This window comes from Tamandua tetradactyla, chromosome 16 (genome assembly GCF_023851605.1).
Source record: "Tamandua tetradactyla isolate mTamTet1 chromosome 16, mTamTet1.pri, whole genome shotgun sequence".
NCBI classification, from domain to species: domain Eukaryota; kingdom Metazoa; phylum Chordata; class Mammalia; order Pilosa; family Myrmecophagidae; genus Tamandua; species Tamandua tetradactyla.
In genome coordinates, this window is record NC_135342.1 from 63,297,929 (window position 1) to 63,315,905 (window position 17,977).

The following is a 17,977-nucleotide window of genomic DNA, read 5'->3' on the forward strand; positions in this document are numbered from 1 at the left end:
AAAGGTTTATTGTTACAAAGTTTATATTTTGAGTAGTGCATTTCCTAATATAACTTATGTAAATAGTTTGATTGAACACCATAAGTACTTGGAATCTCAGGTAGGACATGAGATTTTGTTGGTTTGTCCAGAGTGATGCCCCAATGAATCCCAGAGTGATTCGATCAGTGAGTGGAAAAGTATTTGCAAAGTCCCCTTCGGTGGGTGGGCCACGGTGGCTCAGCAGGCAAGAATGCTTGCCTGCCATGCCAGAGGACCCGGGTTTGATTCCCGGTGCCTGCCCATGTAAAAAAAAAAAAAAGTCCCCTTCGGGGAATGGTGAGAACGGGGAGAAATTCAGCTTCCCCAATTTGAATTCTTGATATTCTCACAAGCTGTGTGGACAACCAAAGCCGTAGGCTGAGCCCCCAGTCTTGGGGTTTGTTCATATGAAATTTAACTCCACAAAGGATAGGTCAAGCTGACTTAAAATTTAGGCCTAAGAGTCACCCCCAAGAGAGCCTCGTTGTTGCTCAGATGTGGCCTCTCTCTCCAGCCAACAGAAGAAGCAAACTCACCACCCTCCCCCTGTCTACGTGGGACGTGACTCCCAGAGGTGTGAACCTTCCTGGCAATGTGGGACAGAAATCCTAGAATGAGCTGAGACTCAGCATCAAGGAATTGAGAAAAACCCTAGAATGAGTTGAGACTCAGCACCAAGGGATTGAGAAAAACTTCTCAACCAAAAGGGGGGAAGAGTGAAATGAGACAAAGTGTCAATGGCTGAGAGATTCCAAACAGAGTTGAGACGTTATCTTGGAGGTTATTCTTACGCATTAAGTGGATATCACCTTGTTATTCAAGATGTAATGGAGAGGCTGGAGGGAACTGCCTGAAAATTTAGAGCTGTGTTCCAGTAGCCATGTTTCTTGATGATGATTGAAAAATGATATAGCTTTTACAATGTGACTGTGTGATTATGAAAACCTTGTTTCTGATGTTCCTTTTGTCTACCTTGTCAACAGAGGAGTAGAACATATGGATTAAAATAAATAATAGGGGAAATAAAGTTAAAATAAATTTAGTTTGAAATGCTAGTGATCAGATCAGCAAAAGGGAGGGGTAAGGGGTATGGTATGTATAATCTTTATTTTTCTGTTTTTGTTTTATTTCTTTTTCTGTTGTCTTTTATTTCTTTTTCTGAATTGATGCAAATGTTCTAAGAAATTATCAATATGCAATGATGTGATGATATTGTGAATTACTGATTATATATGTAGAACGGAATGATCATATGTTAATGTTTTTATTTGTTTGTTATTAAATTTTTTTAATTAATAAATGAATTTTTTAAAAAGTGCACTTGGCAAAAATTCCACTCCTTTTACATTAAGTATGAGTTAGGAGCTTTCACCTTGTGGCAAAGCAGTATTAACATCTAGTTAGTTCACCTAGGGAGCAAAGAGGCTGACCCTCGGGCTCACCATGTGGTTGCTGGAAACACTGATTGCTGGAGAAGGTGTTAGGTAATACATTGAAGTAGAGACCTCGATACAAAATTGGAAAGACTGAATTGAATTTTAAGCTTATGTGACATCTTGGCAGAGAACATTGTAATAAACAAATGCCTTCAGTGTATTTAAAATATGCTTCCATATTTCGAAATATAAACGTTAACATGACAGATTTTATGTGTTCAATATTTTGTTTAGGAAGGAAGGGCCAGACCTTGGAATCTTTGGAACCTGCTGTTCACAAGGCTTTGCAGGATTGCTTGAATCTTTGTAGGCCTAGACATTGGCCCAAAAGGGAAGTTACTCTGTATAGCCATTTGGTGGCAATTGCATTCCTGCTAAAAAGCAAGAATACAGGATGTGTTTCCACCCTAAGATATTTGAGTTTAAAAGCTCAATTTTCATTTGGCGTTTCTCTGATGATTTTTCCAATCACCTCCCGAATTTCTGTGTATTGCACATTTTGGTAAGTGAGGTGTGTTCAGTTTTTCAGTCTAACAACTACTTTTGGGGGCTTGGCACATCTCTGGAATTTGAATGGGGATTGTGTCCCATTTTACTGCTTTTTAAATTACATTTAACATGTTTCTCTCCTCTGCCCTTCTTGTCCTCTTGTTCCTTGGCTCCTTAAAGTTTGCTGCTTAGAGTGGATCACAGCAGGCAGGTTATCATGCTCCCCAAGTTCTTTCTGGACCACTCACAAAGGGAGTGATCAGTGAAGGCCATTGCTACCTTGGATCTGCAAGACGGGTGTTTTCCGTACCTACTGTCCACAGTCCATAGCAACTCTCCACTGCTATCGGAAAACTTTGCCCCTGCATTAACCTCTTTGGAGATAAATTCATTAGCGTTTTACTAAATGTTAGTTTTCTTTTGCAGAAAATACAATACCATGACTAATTTAATTAATATTTAAAATATTCCGTTCTTTAACTCTCCCTCATTTGCTTTTGCCCACAGCCTATTCATTCCCTTTGACAAAATTCTGTAAAATGTGTGTCACCCACCACTGAGATTGTTCAATCCATGCTGTATTTGTATTGATTTGTTTCTGGTGGTACCTTGTCCTGAAATGCGTGTAGAAGGCAGATATTTTATGATAAAATTGTGTAGTGCATCTGTGTGGAATTCAGAGGAAAACCCAGATTCAGTGATTAACAATGCCAGAAAAATGCAAATAACTAGACATTGTTCAAATGATGGTTGTGCTGTTTCTCTTTTGTGGCCTTTTAGACTTTTGTTGCCCTGAAATTCCATTTTATTGGAAACCCATTTTCCACCTGGTCTTTCTTGACAGAGTTTTTTTCGACTTTAAACAGTTTCTAAATAAAATTCTATATTTTAAGAGTGAAAAAAAATCAGATTATTATTTTAACCTTTGGAAAGAGAGGTTTTACATTATTTTCCTTATTGAAATATTGTCCTTAATCTCAGAGACAAAAACATATTAGTGAACATCAACTAGAAATCCCTTCAAGATAACCTGTGATACAAAAATGTAAGAGTCCAAGAGAACCTCCTTAGAGCTGATACTCTCCCTGCTGGTGTTGCAGACTTAGCCAGTGACTAATATAAAAGCTTAGAAAACTTGAGTTCACTGAGAAGAAAACAATAGTTATTTCTACAATATTTTGCTTGAATCCTCAGTGTCAGGTCATGTTTTTTGTTGCTTTCGGCACATGGTAGAACACTAGTCATTTCTGGCTAAAATTTACTTCCCACTGCTGGAGTTAGCTTGTGACTGGAGTCCCATGGTCGATGTTATATCACAGAACTGAACCACTCAGGCCACTTTTCAGATTTTAGATGTATTCTTTAGGTGCTCTGATAATGTCCAAATCACTTTCAGAAGTCATTAAGGAAGTGGAAATGAAACGTGGCACTGAAAACTTAAGAAAAAATGATTCATCAATTCTAATTCACCTTGAAGCCTTCAGTGATAGTAGCTGAAGGATTAATGCTGAAGCATTTGATATTAAGCAGTCCCTACTCAAAGGTCTCATCTGATAAAGACAAAAGGTTTGAGAATGACAGGCTTTTCTTTTTTTTTTTTTTAACATGGGCAGGCACCAGGAATCGAACCCAGGTCCTCTGGCATGGCAGGCAAGCATTCTTGCCTGCTGAGCCACCGTGGCCTGCCCACAGGCTTTTCTTGAACCTGATATTTTGCTTTTTGGACACGGATCCTTGACAGTATGAATAAAAAATGGTTACTTTCCTACATTTTAATACCTAACGTCTATGGAGGTGAATGAGCTTTATGCAAGTACATGCAATGGTACATTTCAAACTGAATATAAATTTCCTAAAATATAATGGGGAACCCTTTGACAACAGTTTGTATCAGTGTTTTTCAAAATACAACATAGCAGGTTGGGATCAGCATTTTTAATTTAATAGACTAGAAACAATCAGTATAATGCACAAAATATAGGGGTTAGTGTGGTTTTTAAAAACTTTTTATTTATTTATATAAGTATATGTATATTGGTTTGCAGTGTAAAATATATTTCTTATTATAGGTCTTAACAAAAAATGTTTGAGAAACACTGATGTTGAAATTATACAGTTATTTAGTAGTAGGATTTTGTGTTTTTATCCTGTACTTAGAAAATGTTGCTCCCATATCAGACATGTTGAAATTGTTTGAACAGATTAATCTTTAACAGATTACTGTATATTTAATCAGAACTGGTGGCATTCAATTATTGTGGAAGGGGGAGAAAAGTGTCACATCGATAGATAATGCTTTAACTGACTTGGGAAAAGCTATTTCAAACTGCACAAACCATCTGACACCTGCCAGTGAAGTATCTCTGTCAGTGGGAAGGAACCTGATGGGATCCTTCCTGTATCTTCAAGACAGTTAGGCTGGGGTTAGGTGTGGGGGCGAAGAAAAACCAACCTTTTAGATCATCATCAAAGGCAATTTTACAGTTATATATCTTTATAGTTAGCTCTGCTTTCTGGATTTCACCATTGTAACAGGCAAAACTAGATGGTGGGAGACAACAGTGGAGACCTGTCCTTATGGCTGTGACTGAGAAGGATTTGCTGCTTTATGACTGTATGCCATGGACAAAGGATGCCTGGGCTTCACCCTGTCATAGCTATCCTCTTGTTGCCACAAGGTAAGATTAAAAATGAAAAAATAAAATACTTATCCTAATCTAAAAATTTATTACAGAATTTTAAAGTGCATTGTATTATCTTTAATATCTAAAATAGAAGTTAAGTAGCTGATGTAGTTGATTTAGACAAAAACTTTGCTTTCACAACCATATTGATCATTTTGCAGCTCCTAGCTCTGAATAGATTGTTTCGGTCACTAATATTTTTGTGTGCATTTTTAGAGTTGTTGTAGCAGCTTCCTAACTGTTCCCTTCAAGATTTGCTTAGTCATGAAGATAAGTAAATAATGTTTTTTTTTCTTTACTTTATTGGCTATGACTAGAAAACCACTGAAATTGTGGCAACTTTTTGACTGAGTGATGAAAGCATTTAAACCATAATGTGGTACTGTGGATAAACCACACAACTCAGCCAAAGTATTCTTCAACTTCTCTTTCTACTGTAAGAGCACATAATTTGATTCCATCAAATAAACATTGGTTTGGCCTGAAGCAACAGGATGTTTTTAACGTGCCAGATATAGAGAGTTAGAAGGGGAAAGAATAGAGAAATATAGATATGGGGGCCAAGATATCTTGAGACAAAAACTATGAAACTGGAATACATATTCACATTCAGTTTTATTTAGACTTTAAAAAACAACAACAATCAAGTGTTGATGTGGCTTAAAACTACACATTAAAAAGGATCCCAACAGAAAAGTATTTGGAAGTCAGAAAACCTAAATGGTGAAAGCCATCTGGTATTTCCCAGGAAACAGTAGAGGTGGGGTGTTGTATGGTAGGGATCCTACTTTAAGCAGATAAGGATTTATTCTAGGAGACTTTCACGTTATATAGGATTTCCTTTAATTTGCCAAGTACCCTTACATGTACCATTCTGTTTTTTAAAAAATGTAATTTTCGCATAGCTTTTCAGGAGCATCTTTATAAATCAGAACTGGATCACTTAAAGCACAGAATACAGAAAAAGGATATGCTGAGCCTTAGGAGAAGGGAGGTATGCCCTCATTATTTTCTTCAGGACCTAAGGGTTCTGCAGAAAGGCTGAATTTAACCATCAGTTTCTCTGTTCTGTTTTTTTTTTAATCCCTGTTAAATTATAACCTCCTTGAAGTCAAGAAATATGACTTAGTCATCTCAGCATTTCCCACAATGCTTCGCATATAGTAGGCCCTCAATAAATCTTAGTTTAGTTAAACTCTATTACTTATATTATTTCTCTGTTATGGTTACATTGGGAGGATGGCAGGAATACAACAAAACTATGTGAACATGTCTCAGTATTTATAATTAAGGCAATTTGATTTGATACTCTAAAGATTTAGAATTTAGGAATATAACTGTAGAGACGTCTTACATTTAAATTATAAGGAAGGAGCTTATGCTCAAGTTCTCAGGTCAGAAAATATAAGGATGACAACTCTTGCTTAGCCATTTCTTTATGTGCTACAGGAGGGATGGGAGGGGGTCCCCCATCAAATCCTATAGTTTAGCCTTTGTTCAGTGCTAAAAATTACAATTCCATAAGAATGTAATTTCTGGTTATAGACTAGGCTGGCCTAGACCGCTAAAGTACTTCTGTAATAAACAAGGAAATGGGGTAGTTATGCATACACCGTCAGGATGGTATTATTTGCAACTAAGGAGAAAACATTGATGGTTGTCCAAGCAAGCTTTAAGGGCTAAAACTATAAAACTCTTAGAAGAAAATATAGGACTAAATCCTTGTAGCCTTGGGTTTGACAAAGCCTTCTTGGATGTGATACCATAAGCTCAAAAAAGAAAAATAATATCAACAAAAGAGAAAAATAAATTGAACTTTGTCAAACTTAAAAATTTTTGTGCTTCAAAGGACACCATAAAGAAAGTAAAAAGATGCTCTGTGGAATGGGAGAAAATATTTGTAAATCATGTTCTGATAAGAAACTTATACCTAGAATATATAAAGAACTCACAATTCATAATAAAAACATAAATAACCCAATTTAAAAATGGGCAGCTAATAAGAAGCAAAAAGGGGAAACAACTCAAATGGCCATCACCTGACAATGGCAAATCAAAATGTGATATATCCATACAAAGGAACATTGTTCAGCCATAGAAAGGAATGTGGTACCAATGCATGCTATAACATGGATGAACCTTGAAAACATGCTAAGTGAAAGAAGCCACTCAAAAAAGACCACATGCTCTATGATTCCATTCATATGAAACATCCAGAACAGGGAAACCTTTAGAGACAGAAAGTAGACTACTAGTTGCTTAGGGCTGGGAGGAGGGGCAGGCAAAGATGGAGGAGGAAATTAGGGGGTGGGGGAGGGGGTTGACCATAGCTAAAGGTTATGGTGTTCCTTCTTGAGGTGATGAAAGTGTTTTAAAATTGGCTGTGGTGGTGGTTGCTCAACTCTGTGAACATACTAAAAACCATTGAATTGTATATTTTAATGGGGTCAGATGGATGGGGTGTGAATCTCAGTAAAGCTGTTCTAATAAAAACAAAAACCCAACAAGATTTAATAGAAGGGACTAAGATTAATCCATAATAAACTGAGTTTGAATCCTTATTCTGTCACTTATAGCAAGTAATTAAGAGCATGTTACTTAACCTTTCTGTACCACAGGTGTTCATTGGGCAGGTATTAAATGAGATAATACTTATAAAATGCCTTGAACAGTGCCTGGCGCATTGTAAGTACTAGGTTTTACTTGCTTTAATTATAATTATTATTAAATGAAAATTATGCCAACAAGTTCTATTTTTAAACTATTAAACCTTGCCATCAGGGAATCCCCTGATGCTGTGTCAAACTTCAGGGACACCCAAATCAATAAGCCATGCCCTCAATTATGAGGCTTACTCTTGTGAAGCTTATGTAGGTAGCAGAGAACCTTAGACTACCTATAGGTATGCCTAAGAGTTACTTCTGGAGGACCTCTTTTTTGCTCAGATGTGGCCTTACTCTCTCTAAGCCCAACTCTGCAAGTGAAATCATTGCCCTCCCCACTACATGGGACGTGACATCCAGGGGTGAAAGTCTCCCTGGTGACATGGGAGATGACTCCCAGGGATGAATCAGGCCCTGGCATCATGGGATCAGCAATTCCATCCTGAGCAAAAGGGGGAAAAGAAGTGTAACTAATAAAAGTATCAGTGGCAGAGAGAGTTCAAATAGTTTAGAGGCTACTCGGGAGTTTGTCTTATGCAAGCTTCAGTTAGACCTTGCCACCTATCATAACCTGCCAAACCCTAACCAGGACCATTCCAGCCAATCCTAAAGAACACGTAGGGCAATATATAAGATTCTACAAGGGTTCCATGTGCTAGGGAAACTTTCCAGAAACCTACAACCTCAAGGTGGGTCCTTCGTCCAGATAAGTCCTGAAACCTAGAGGACCCAGCCTCTCCAGAAGAGGCTGGATGTTATACAAGAAAAAAGTTTATACATATATATATATATATATATATATAATAATTGGTTTAATTTGGCCTTTGCTAAAAGAGGAACTCTGACTCACAAGTAGTGAAATTTGTATGTTAAATGTTAGGAATTCAAATGTATTATTTGGATCAACTTAGACGTGCAAATTGAACTAGCCATTAATTAAATGGGTGATGCTTATAGCTCACTGAATATGGCTCTGAAGTTTAATTAATGTAATAGCAGGGATTTTTTTTACTCCTTGTTCTCGAAATGCTGGTGGTTAAGGAGCAAAAAATGGCAGATGAGAGCTTTAGTCTCTGTGTGGCTATGTAAGGAGAAAGGGCTGAATGTTCAATTTCAATAATACTTATAATATTTTTGAAACATGTTCTTATGAGTGATAGGGCCATCCCCCCCCCCCCAAAAAACAGAGAAAGAAAGAAGAATATGCACTCACAGAGAAGAAATAGAAAAGAAATTAAGGACCTTGATTATCCACAAAATAAATTAAGAATTAATTGTAGTATACAATCTGAGAACATTTTTAGGATAATATAAATTAACATGAGTTATTATAGAGTGCTATTTTGGATTGCATTTTTACAAATTATTGGAAACCAAAGCTATTGTGTGTATATGTTTTCTTATTAGCTATTTCATGCTGATGAGGAATTATGTAAAACATGAAAGTAATAAATGAAGAGGATTTTGAGAATAAAGCCAGTTGTATGATACAGACAGAAAGACTGACTTGTGGATTTTTCAGGATGTTGATTTTGTAGCCTTTTCCTATAAGCTTTTTTTGACTGGGGAAGAAACAAATTTCAAAGGAAATGGAGCTACTTTACAATATGGAATATTGAGTTGTGGTGTGCCTATGGGATTTAAGGGTCAAAAGCTGCTAAAAAGCTTTGCATGATCTCATCTGGCCTACCCCTAAAAGGGGGGCCCGTTTGGCAGTGTGGCCTAACCAATTGCTGCTCAGCAAGAGTCTCGCAGCTGGTTTGAATTAGATTCTCTCCACCAAATATTTCATAATCATAATCTGTAGAAAAAGATCCTTCTAGATTTTATATTTTTTAAATGTCTGATTTGGAATTAACAATCAAACCAAATATGGTAGAATATACCCTGTCACTTTCCCCAGTAGTATGTCTCATCTGGATCATCTGTGGAGTAATTTTGAAATTTATTTATCTCTTACTGAAATAGTTAATATTTAATTGACATGTTGGCTTTATGGAATCAGCTCAGTGCAGTGGTTGTCAAAGTATATTTCATGGACCTCTGGGAATCTCCTTTACATACTTTTCATACTAAGAGGTTATTTGCTTTTTCACTGTGTTGACATTTGCACTAAGGGTGCAAAAGCAGTGTGGGTAAAATTGCTGATGCTTAACATAAATCAAGGCAGTGACACCAAACTGTATTAGTCATTGTATTCTTCACTGCCACATACTTGCAGGAGAAAAAAGCCAGTTTCACTTCAGAATGTCTTTATTGAAGCAGTAGAAATGATTAGCTTTATTTAATCTCCACCCTTGAGTATATATCTTTTTAATATTTTGTGTGATGAAATGGGAAGTATTCATAAAGCACTTTGCTCATACTGAAGTATGATGGTTATCTCAAGGAAAAGGCCATACGTGATTATACTGCTGTCTGAACTCACTGCTTTTTTCGTGGAACACCATTTTTAAATTCCAAAGAACAACTGACTGACAAACTATGGTCAGATATTTACTCTAAAATGAACAAAACGAGTCTGTCAGTTCAAGGAAAACACTGGCAGTATTTGTTGCCAAAAATAAAATTCTAGCTTTCAAACAGAAATTAGAATTTTGGAAAGCTTGTATCTGCCACCATAAGCTTGACAGTTTTCCAATACTGAGACTTTTCTGATGAGATCAGTAGTGATATTAAGGAATGGAATTTTAAAATATTGTATAATGACTGCATTTAAGATTTGAAAAATCTACATAAACCAGTGACCAAATATTTTCCAAATGACCAGTTCGTGATGTTATAAAATCATACATAGGTTTAAAAAAAAGTCCATTCAATTTTTTATATAGACTTTTAAAATTGAATTTTTTCAATTTTAAAATTGAAATTTTAATATATAAGGATACAAATATATATCCTTTATATATATATAATTTTAAATTATTTTAAAAATATTTTTAATATATAAGGATACAAAAACTTTATATGTTTCAGATTCCGCATTGCAAACCACCACTTGATGAGTTTTGATTCAGTATCAAAGAAGGATATCCACAACTATCTGAAAAAGCTATAAAATATTCCTTCCTTCCTTTTTCAGATACCTACCTGGGTGAGCTGGGTGAGACTAGGTTTTCTTCAAAAACTGCAACTACACACTAGAACAAATGCAGAAGCAGATATGAGAATCCAGCTATCTTTTATTGAGCTAGACATTAAAGAGACTTGCAAAAAATTTAAAGTTATGCCTCTCATTTTTTTCTTTTGGAAAATTAAATTATTAATAAAAGTAAGTTAGATATGGTAGCCTATAATGAATTTATTATTTTTAATTTTAAATGAATTCATAAATAAATTTTAAAATATTTTCCAGTTTTAATTACTAATATAGTAAATATTGATAAATATAACCCATATAAACAAGCTTTATACACTACTCAATAATTTTTTAAATATTTTTATTGAGAAATATCTACATACAGTTCAACCATATACAACAATGGCTCACAATATCATCACATAGTTGTGTAGTCATCACCATGATCATTTTTAGAACATTTGTATCACTCCAAAAAAAGAAATAAAAAGAAAAAACTCATACATCCTATACCCCTTACCTTTCCCTCTCATTGACCACTAGTATTTCAGTCTACCCAATTTTTTACCCTTTATTCCCCTGTATTATTTATTTATTTATTATCTTTATTTTTTTACTCATCTGTCCATACCCTGGACAAAAGGAGCATCGGACAAAAGGTTTTCACAATCACACAGTCACATTTTAAAAGGTATATATTTATACAATTGCGTAGACATCTTTAAGGGTCCTTATTCAGCTTATCACAAATAACTATTATCCGAAACTGAGATTCAGAAGGTTATTTAAACTATATTTGATCGACACAATTGTTAGCAGGATTTAATCCAGGAGTTTTGACATTATCCCAGTCCCTTTGAGTTAAACAAGATTGCCTGAATCTAGGGAAGGAGAGATCTGGGGAAGAATGAGTGTCCTCCCAAATGGAATCAGGGATTACCATAGTTGAAAAGCCCTTGTAGAGCTTCTGGTCCAAGGTATGGCCCTATGTGAGTTCCTGTGGGAGGCAAACTAAAAAGGCCTGCTGACAAATAAATTTGAAAAACGTTGCACACTTCTTCATCCTTTTGGAAATTTGCAGCATACATTAACATATTTATACTAAAGTCCTTCAGTAAAGAAACTTGTGTAATTTTGTTTAACCCAGCTTTTCCCAAACTTCTTTGATAATGGAATCACTTTAAAATAATAAATAGACCTTTTTTTGGTATAGTTTTAGATTTACAGAACAGTGTATCAGAATTAAATATACCCACCCTCTTGCCCCTTATGCCCACACAATGCTTCCCCTATTACTAAATCTTCCATTAGTGCAGTTTATTTCTGATAATTAATTTGCAGTTCCCTAATGGCATCTTTTCATATGTTTATTTTCCAGCTGTACATCTTGTTTGATGAGGTGTCTGTTTAGATCTTTTGTCCATTTTTTAAAAATATTTTTATTGATAAAACTTAACATATAAACATTTTTAACATACAAACATTCCATACATGGTATACAATCTGTGGCTCACAATATCATCACATAGTTGTATACTCATCACCATGATCATTTTTTAGAACATTTGAATCACTCCAGAAAAAGAAATAAAAAAGAAAAAATTCATATATATCATACTCCTTACCCCTCCCTCTGATTGACCACTAGTATTTCCATCTACCCAATTTATTTAACCTTTGTCCCCCACATTATTTATTTATTTATTTTTTATTCATAATTTTTCTTTATCTGTCCATACCTTAGATAAACGGAGCATCAGCCACAACGTTTTTGCAATCACACAGTCACATTGTAAAAGCTATATCATTATACAATCATCTTCAAGAAATAAGGCTACTAGAACACAGCTCTACGGTTTCAGGTACTTCCCTCTAGCCACACCAATACACAAAAAACTGAAAAAGGATATCTATATAATGCATAAGAATAACTTCCTGGATAACCTCCCGACTCTGTTTGAAATCGCTCAGCTACTGATACTTTATTTTTTTCTTATTTCTCTCTTTGCCTTTTTGGTCTGGAAGGTTTTCTCAATCCCTTGATACAGGGTCCCATCTCATCCTGGGATTTCTGTCCCATGTTGCCAGGGAGGTTTACACACCTGGGAGTCATGTCCCATGTAGAGGGGGTAGAGGGCAGTAAGTTCACTTACTGAGTTGGCCTAGAGAGAGAGGCCACATCTGAGCAACAAAAGAAGTTCTCTGGGGGTGACTCTTAGGCCTAATTTTAAGTAGGCTTAGCCTATCCTTTGCAGGAATAAGTTTCATAGAGACAACCCCCAAGATCTAGGGCTCGGCCTATTGATCTGGTTGTCCCCACTGCTTGTGAGAATATCAGAAATTCTCCAAATGGGGAAGTTTAATTTTTCCCCCTTTCTCTCATTCCCCCCAAGGGGACTTTGCAAATACTTTTTTTTTTTTTTTTAGGGGGGGGAGTTACTAGATTGATTAAGAAGAGAACATGCACTATCATTTGGGAAGCACATTTATGAGATACAAATCCTCCTTTGTAAATAATCATAGAAGTCAGAGTCTAAAATGCACTTAAGGCTTTCTCTTTTCTTGGACATGTTATACATTCATGGAAAAGTGAGGTTCTCCTCTCTGACACTAAAAACTGAATCAGAAGCCATTTGTTTAAGATAATGGGATTAAGATTATGTATCAAATAGAGGATCTTGTCTGATACTTACTGCTTTCTTCTTTGCAAATACTTTTTTTTTGTTTTGTTTTAAAATATGTTTATTTTTTAATTATATACTTCCCATGGAACACTTCAAAAGAGAAATTACAATTTTTAATGCAATCCTTGGACTCGATAAATATCTTTTATAAGTATACCCAATCAAATATCTAGAAATATATGAACACTAAGTCAACTAACAAAATAACTATGTAAACTAGAAAACTCAGATGGGATCATGCATGATCAGGTAAATCACTTTACTACCGTGCTTTTTAATACAATTCACATTTGTTTCAGTAACATACACATCCATTGCAGGAGTTAAGTTAGATAGCTGATGCTAAGAACTTGAAACTATGATCTTTGATATCTTAAAAGAAAATTCAGTTTAATACAAAGAAATTGAAGAAAATCTCAGAACCCTTGATCAGAAGCTTTAAATGTCTGCTTTACTACTTTGGTATACACAAAGGTTCAAGTAAGGATAAGAAAAAAGAGCGTTTCCTTTTCCCACTGAAGACATGATCCAAGAAGTAGGTGAAATAGACATTCTACAGAAATGAGCTAGCCATTAGGATGTTACAAATAAAGAACTGCTTAGATCAGCAGCTAAACAAGTTTAAAAAGCCTTAGCCAATGTTACAAAAACATATTTAAAGTAATATTCACGAATATAAGCATAATGTTTTTCCTGCCTTTATAAACAATCATCCCTGAAATGCTAAAAGTGAGTTCCAAGTTGTGGTTCTTCTCTGGTGTGAGAAGTGAGAAGCTGCAGGTATACAAGGGGTGATTTACTGATTCACTTTCTCAAAGTATTCTTTGGAAGTAGTTGGACTTGGCTTGATTGTTGGAGAATCTGGTGTCCAGTTTGCCGGGCAGACTTCTCCATGGGCCTCTACAAACTGGAATGCCTTCACCAAGCGGAGGGTCTCTTCCACGCTTCAGCCCACTGGGAGGTCATTGACACTCAAATGCCTGATGACTCCATTGGGGTCAGTTATGAAGAGACCTCTTAGTGCAAGACCAGCGCCTTCCAGTAGCACACCATAGTCTTGGGAAATTTGCTTAGTTAAATCTGACAAGAGTGCGATATTCATGTGGCCCAAACCGCCGCTCTTCCTTGGTGTATTTATCCAGGCAAGATGGCTGAAGTGGGAATCCACCGAAACAGCAACAACTTCACAGTTCACATTATGAAATTCATTGGCTTTGTCACTAAAAGCAACAATTTCTGTAGGACACACAAAGGTGAAATCCAAAGGATAGAAGAAAAGCACCAAATATTTCCCCTTAAAGTCATCAAGACTTAGTTCTTTGAACTCTCCGTTGACAACTGCTGTTCCCTTAAAATAGGGCGCATGCTGGGTGACAGCAGGAACGTAATTTGAGGAACTTGTGCTGAAGGCAAATTTTGCTTGACCATAAGCAGACCATACTACGTTTGCCAAGCACTGTCTTCCAGAGGCAGCCGGTCTAAGAGCTGCAGTGGCCAAAACGCCCCGAGGAACAGCGCCTGCATGTCGGACAATCGAAGCCCATAACAGCCTTCCCACAGTAGCGGCCATTTTCAGTGCACGCTCACTTTTTTATTCATTATCTAAATCACTCTGGGATTTATCAGGGCAACATACTAACCTGAACAAACCAACGAAATTTCATGCCCTATTCAAGATTCCGTGTACTTACGGTGTTCAACTAAACTGACCATACAAGTTAAATTAGGAAGTGCACCACCCACAATATAAATTTTGCACCAAATAAACATCTCTGCCTTTAGTCTCCAACAGAAGTTGAAGTTTTAAAATATGGATGATATCATCCTTTACCCAGTCTTCTGATGTACCTTAGTCCTATCCAGATCAGCTTCATTCATATCTCTACTAGATAGCTGATCACTTTTCCAGCTTTTAAAACAGTTCTTGTAAACAGTTCTTGTATGGGGTATTGCTAACTTTCATAGCTTCAGAGCTCTAATTCTGACTCTCAGGTGTCACATAGATACCCAAAGTTTCTGGGAAAGACCATGTTGTATACAAACAGCTCAGTATCTCAGAATTTAGAATTGACCGTTACACCTCTTGAATATATGTGACTGCTGTAAAAGTTTACAATCTAAGACCCTTTTTTACAATAAGCCCCTACCTCATAACCCATGCTCTTGACTTTAGTTCACCAAATTTTTATATTATTGTTGTTCATTTTTTAATTGGCTATTTTTAATTGATTTTGTTGTTGTTGCATTTTAAGAGTTCTTTGTATATTTTGATACAAGTCCTATAGCTGATATGTATTTTGGAAATATTTTCTCCCATTCTGTAACTTGTCTCTTCATTCTCTTAATGATATCTTTTGCAGAGCGGAAGTTTTTTATTTTAGTAAAGCTCAGCTTATCGATTTTTTTTCTTTCATGGATCCTGCTTTTGGTGTTGTATCTGAACACTCATTGCAAAATCCAAGGCCACCTAGTTTTTCTCGTATGTAATCTTCTGGAAAATTTATAGTTCTGTATTTTAGGTTTAGGTCTAAGATCCATTTTGAGTTAATTTTTATGAAAGGTGTAAGTTTTGTGTCTAAATTCATGTTCTTGCACATGGATTTTCAGTTGGTCCACCAACGTTTGTTAAAAACACCATCCTTTCTCCACTGAATTGCCTTTGTTCTTTGTCAGAGATCACTTGACTATATTGTGCAGTTCTATTTCTGGGCTTCCTATTCTGTACCATTGATTAATTTGTCTATTCTTTTGCCACAACCACACTGTCTTAATTGCTGTAGCTTAAAGTAAGTCTTAAAGTTGTATAGTGTCGATTTTCCACCTTTGTTCTTCTTCAGCATTGTGTTGGCTATTCTGGGTCTTTTGCCTCTCTTCATAAGCTTTACAATCATTTAACATACCCAAATTTTTATTGGGATTGTGTTGAATCTATAGATCAAGTTGAGGGAGATGACATCTTAACAATATTGAGTCTTCTTATCCATGAACATGGGACATCTCCCCATTTATTTATAACTTCTTTGATTACTTTTATAAGAGTTTTGTTGCTTTCCTTAAATAGATCCTGTACATATTTTGTTAGATTTATGCCTAAGAATTTTATTTTTGGGTGCTAATGCAAATTGCATTGAGTTTTAATTTCAAATTCCAAATGTTTATTAGCATATGGAAAAGCAATTTTGTATATTAACCTTATATCCTGTGACCTTGCCATAATCACTTAGTTTCGACTTTTTGGTCGCTTCTTTGGGATTTTTTTACATAAACAATCATCATCCATGAACAAAAGCAGTTTTATTTCTTCCTTTCAAAACTATATACCTGAGAAAGAGGGAAAATTCAGCTTCTCCAAGTGGAGAATTCTTGATATTCTCACAAGCAGTGGAGATAACCAAAGCAATAGGCTGAGCCCCTAATCTTGGGGTTTGTTCATATGAAACTTAACCCCACAAAGGATAGGCTAGGCCTACTCAAAATTAAGCCTAAGAGTCACCCCCAAGAGAACCTCTTTTGTTGCTCAGTTGTGGCCCCTCTCTCTCAGCCAACACGACATGCAAACTCACTGTACTCCCCTCTCTATGTGGGACATGACTCCCAGGTGTGTAGATCTTCCTGGCAATGTGGGACAGAAATCCTAGAACGAGCTGGGACTCAGCACCAAGAGATTGAGAAAACCTTCTCGACTGAAAGGGGGAAGAGAGAAATGAGACAAAATAAAGTGTCAATGGCTGAGAGATTCCAAACAGAGTCAAGAGGTTATCCTGGAGGTTATTCTTATGCATTAAATAGATAGCACCTTTTTAGTTAAGGCGTAACAGAGAAGCTGGAGGGAAGTGCCTGAAAATGTAGAGCTGTGTTCCAGTAGCCATGTTTCTTAAAGGTGATTGAATAATGATATAGCTTTCGCAATGTGACTGTGTGATTGTGAAAACCTTGTGTCTGATGCTTCTTTTATCTACCTTATGGACAGATGAGTAAAACATATGGATTAAAAATAAATAAATAATAGGGGGAACAAATGCTAAAATAAATTTAGTAGATTGAAATGCTAGTAATCAATGAATGGGAGGGGTAAGTGGTATAGTATGTATGAATTTTTTTTCTGTTTTCTTTTTATTTCTTTTTCTGAATTGATGCAAATGTTCTAAGAAATGATCATGATGATGAACATACAACTATGTGATGAAAAAGAATGTTCATATTTTATGTTGATTGGTTTTATTAATAAAAATTTTTAAAATCTATATACCTTTTATTTCCATTTTTTCACACATTTCTTTTATAGTTCAAGGGATTCTAGAGTAAAATGCAAAATCAGCATGAATTTAAAGAATAAAACCCAAGTTAGGGTTTGCTGTAGATCTTTACTAGCTACAATCTTCTCTGTGCCCCAGAAGAATGGGTGCTCAATGATAATTTGCTAATTAAAATTGTTAGGTCTTTTTATATGCATAGCCAGGAAGACATAAAAGAACCCATGGGAAATTGGGACTGTGGTCAATCCACAGTATTTTGTCTGACTGTGACATCAGAGATCATTTTATAGGGAAAAAGAATTACTTCTACTTCAAAGACTGATCTTGCTTTGAGATGTACTTATCCAAAAAGTGTGAATGGCTTTTATAATTTTTTGCTTTATTGTTCAGCATAAACTCCTGACATTTTCCTTTCATAAGGCCTTAATTACTTTTGATCTGCTCTGTTTATGGTCCTAGGTTGGTTCATTCTGGTTCCGGATGTAGATCACCTTCACTTGGATCGGACCTTACATTTGCTACTAGGACAGGCTCTCGGCAGGGCATTGAGATGCATCTGTTCAGAGTGGAGACACATCGGGATCTATCAACCTGGACCAGGATACTTGTTCAGGGTTGCCATGCTGCTGCTGAGCTGATTAAGGAAGTCTCTCTGGGTACAGATG

The 17,977-nt window shown here is 36.0% G+C and overlaps 1 protein-coding gene and 1 pseudogene across 1 annotated transcript in view; one reads left to right on the plus strand and one right to left on the minus strand.

The window, feature by feature from the left end:
• SNTB2 (syntrophin beta 2) overlaps positions 1-17,977 on the plus strand; it is a 158,209-nt gene that overhangs the window by 125,300 nt on the left and 14,932 nt on the right. The window contains exons 4-5 of the mRNA XM_077132848.1: positions 4,482-4,624; positions 17,772-17,968. Of these exons, the coding sequence (XP_076988963.1) occupies positions 4,482-4,624; positions 17,772-17,968 (340 nt within the window). The remainder of the gene's footprint in view (positions 1-4,481; positions 4,625-17,771; positions 17,969-17,977) is intronic.
• On the minus strand, positions 13,385-14,659 carry LOC143659658 (thioredoxin-dependent peroxide reductase, mitochondrial pseudogene; annotated as a pseudogene).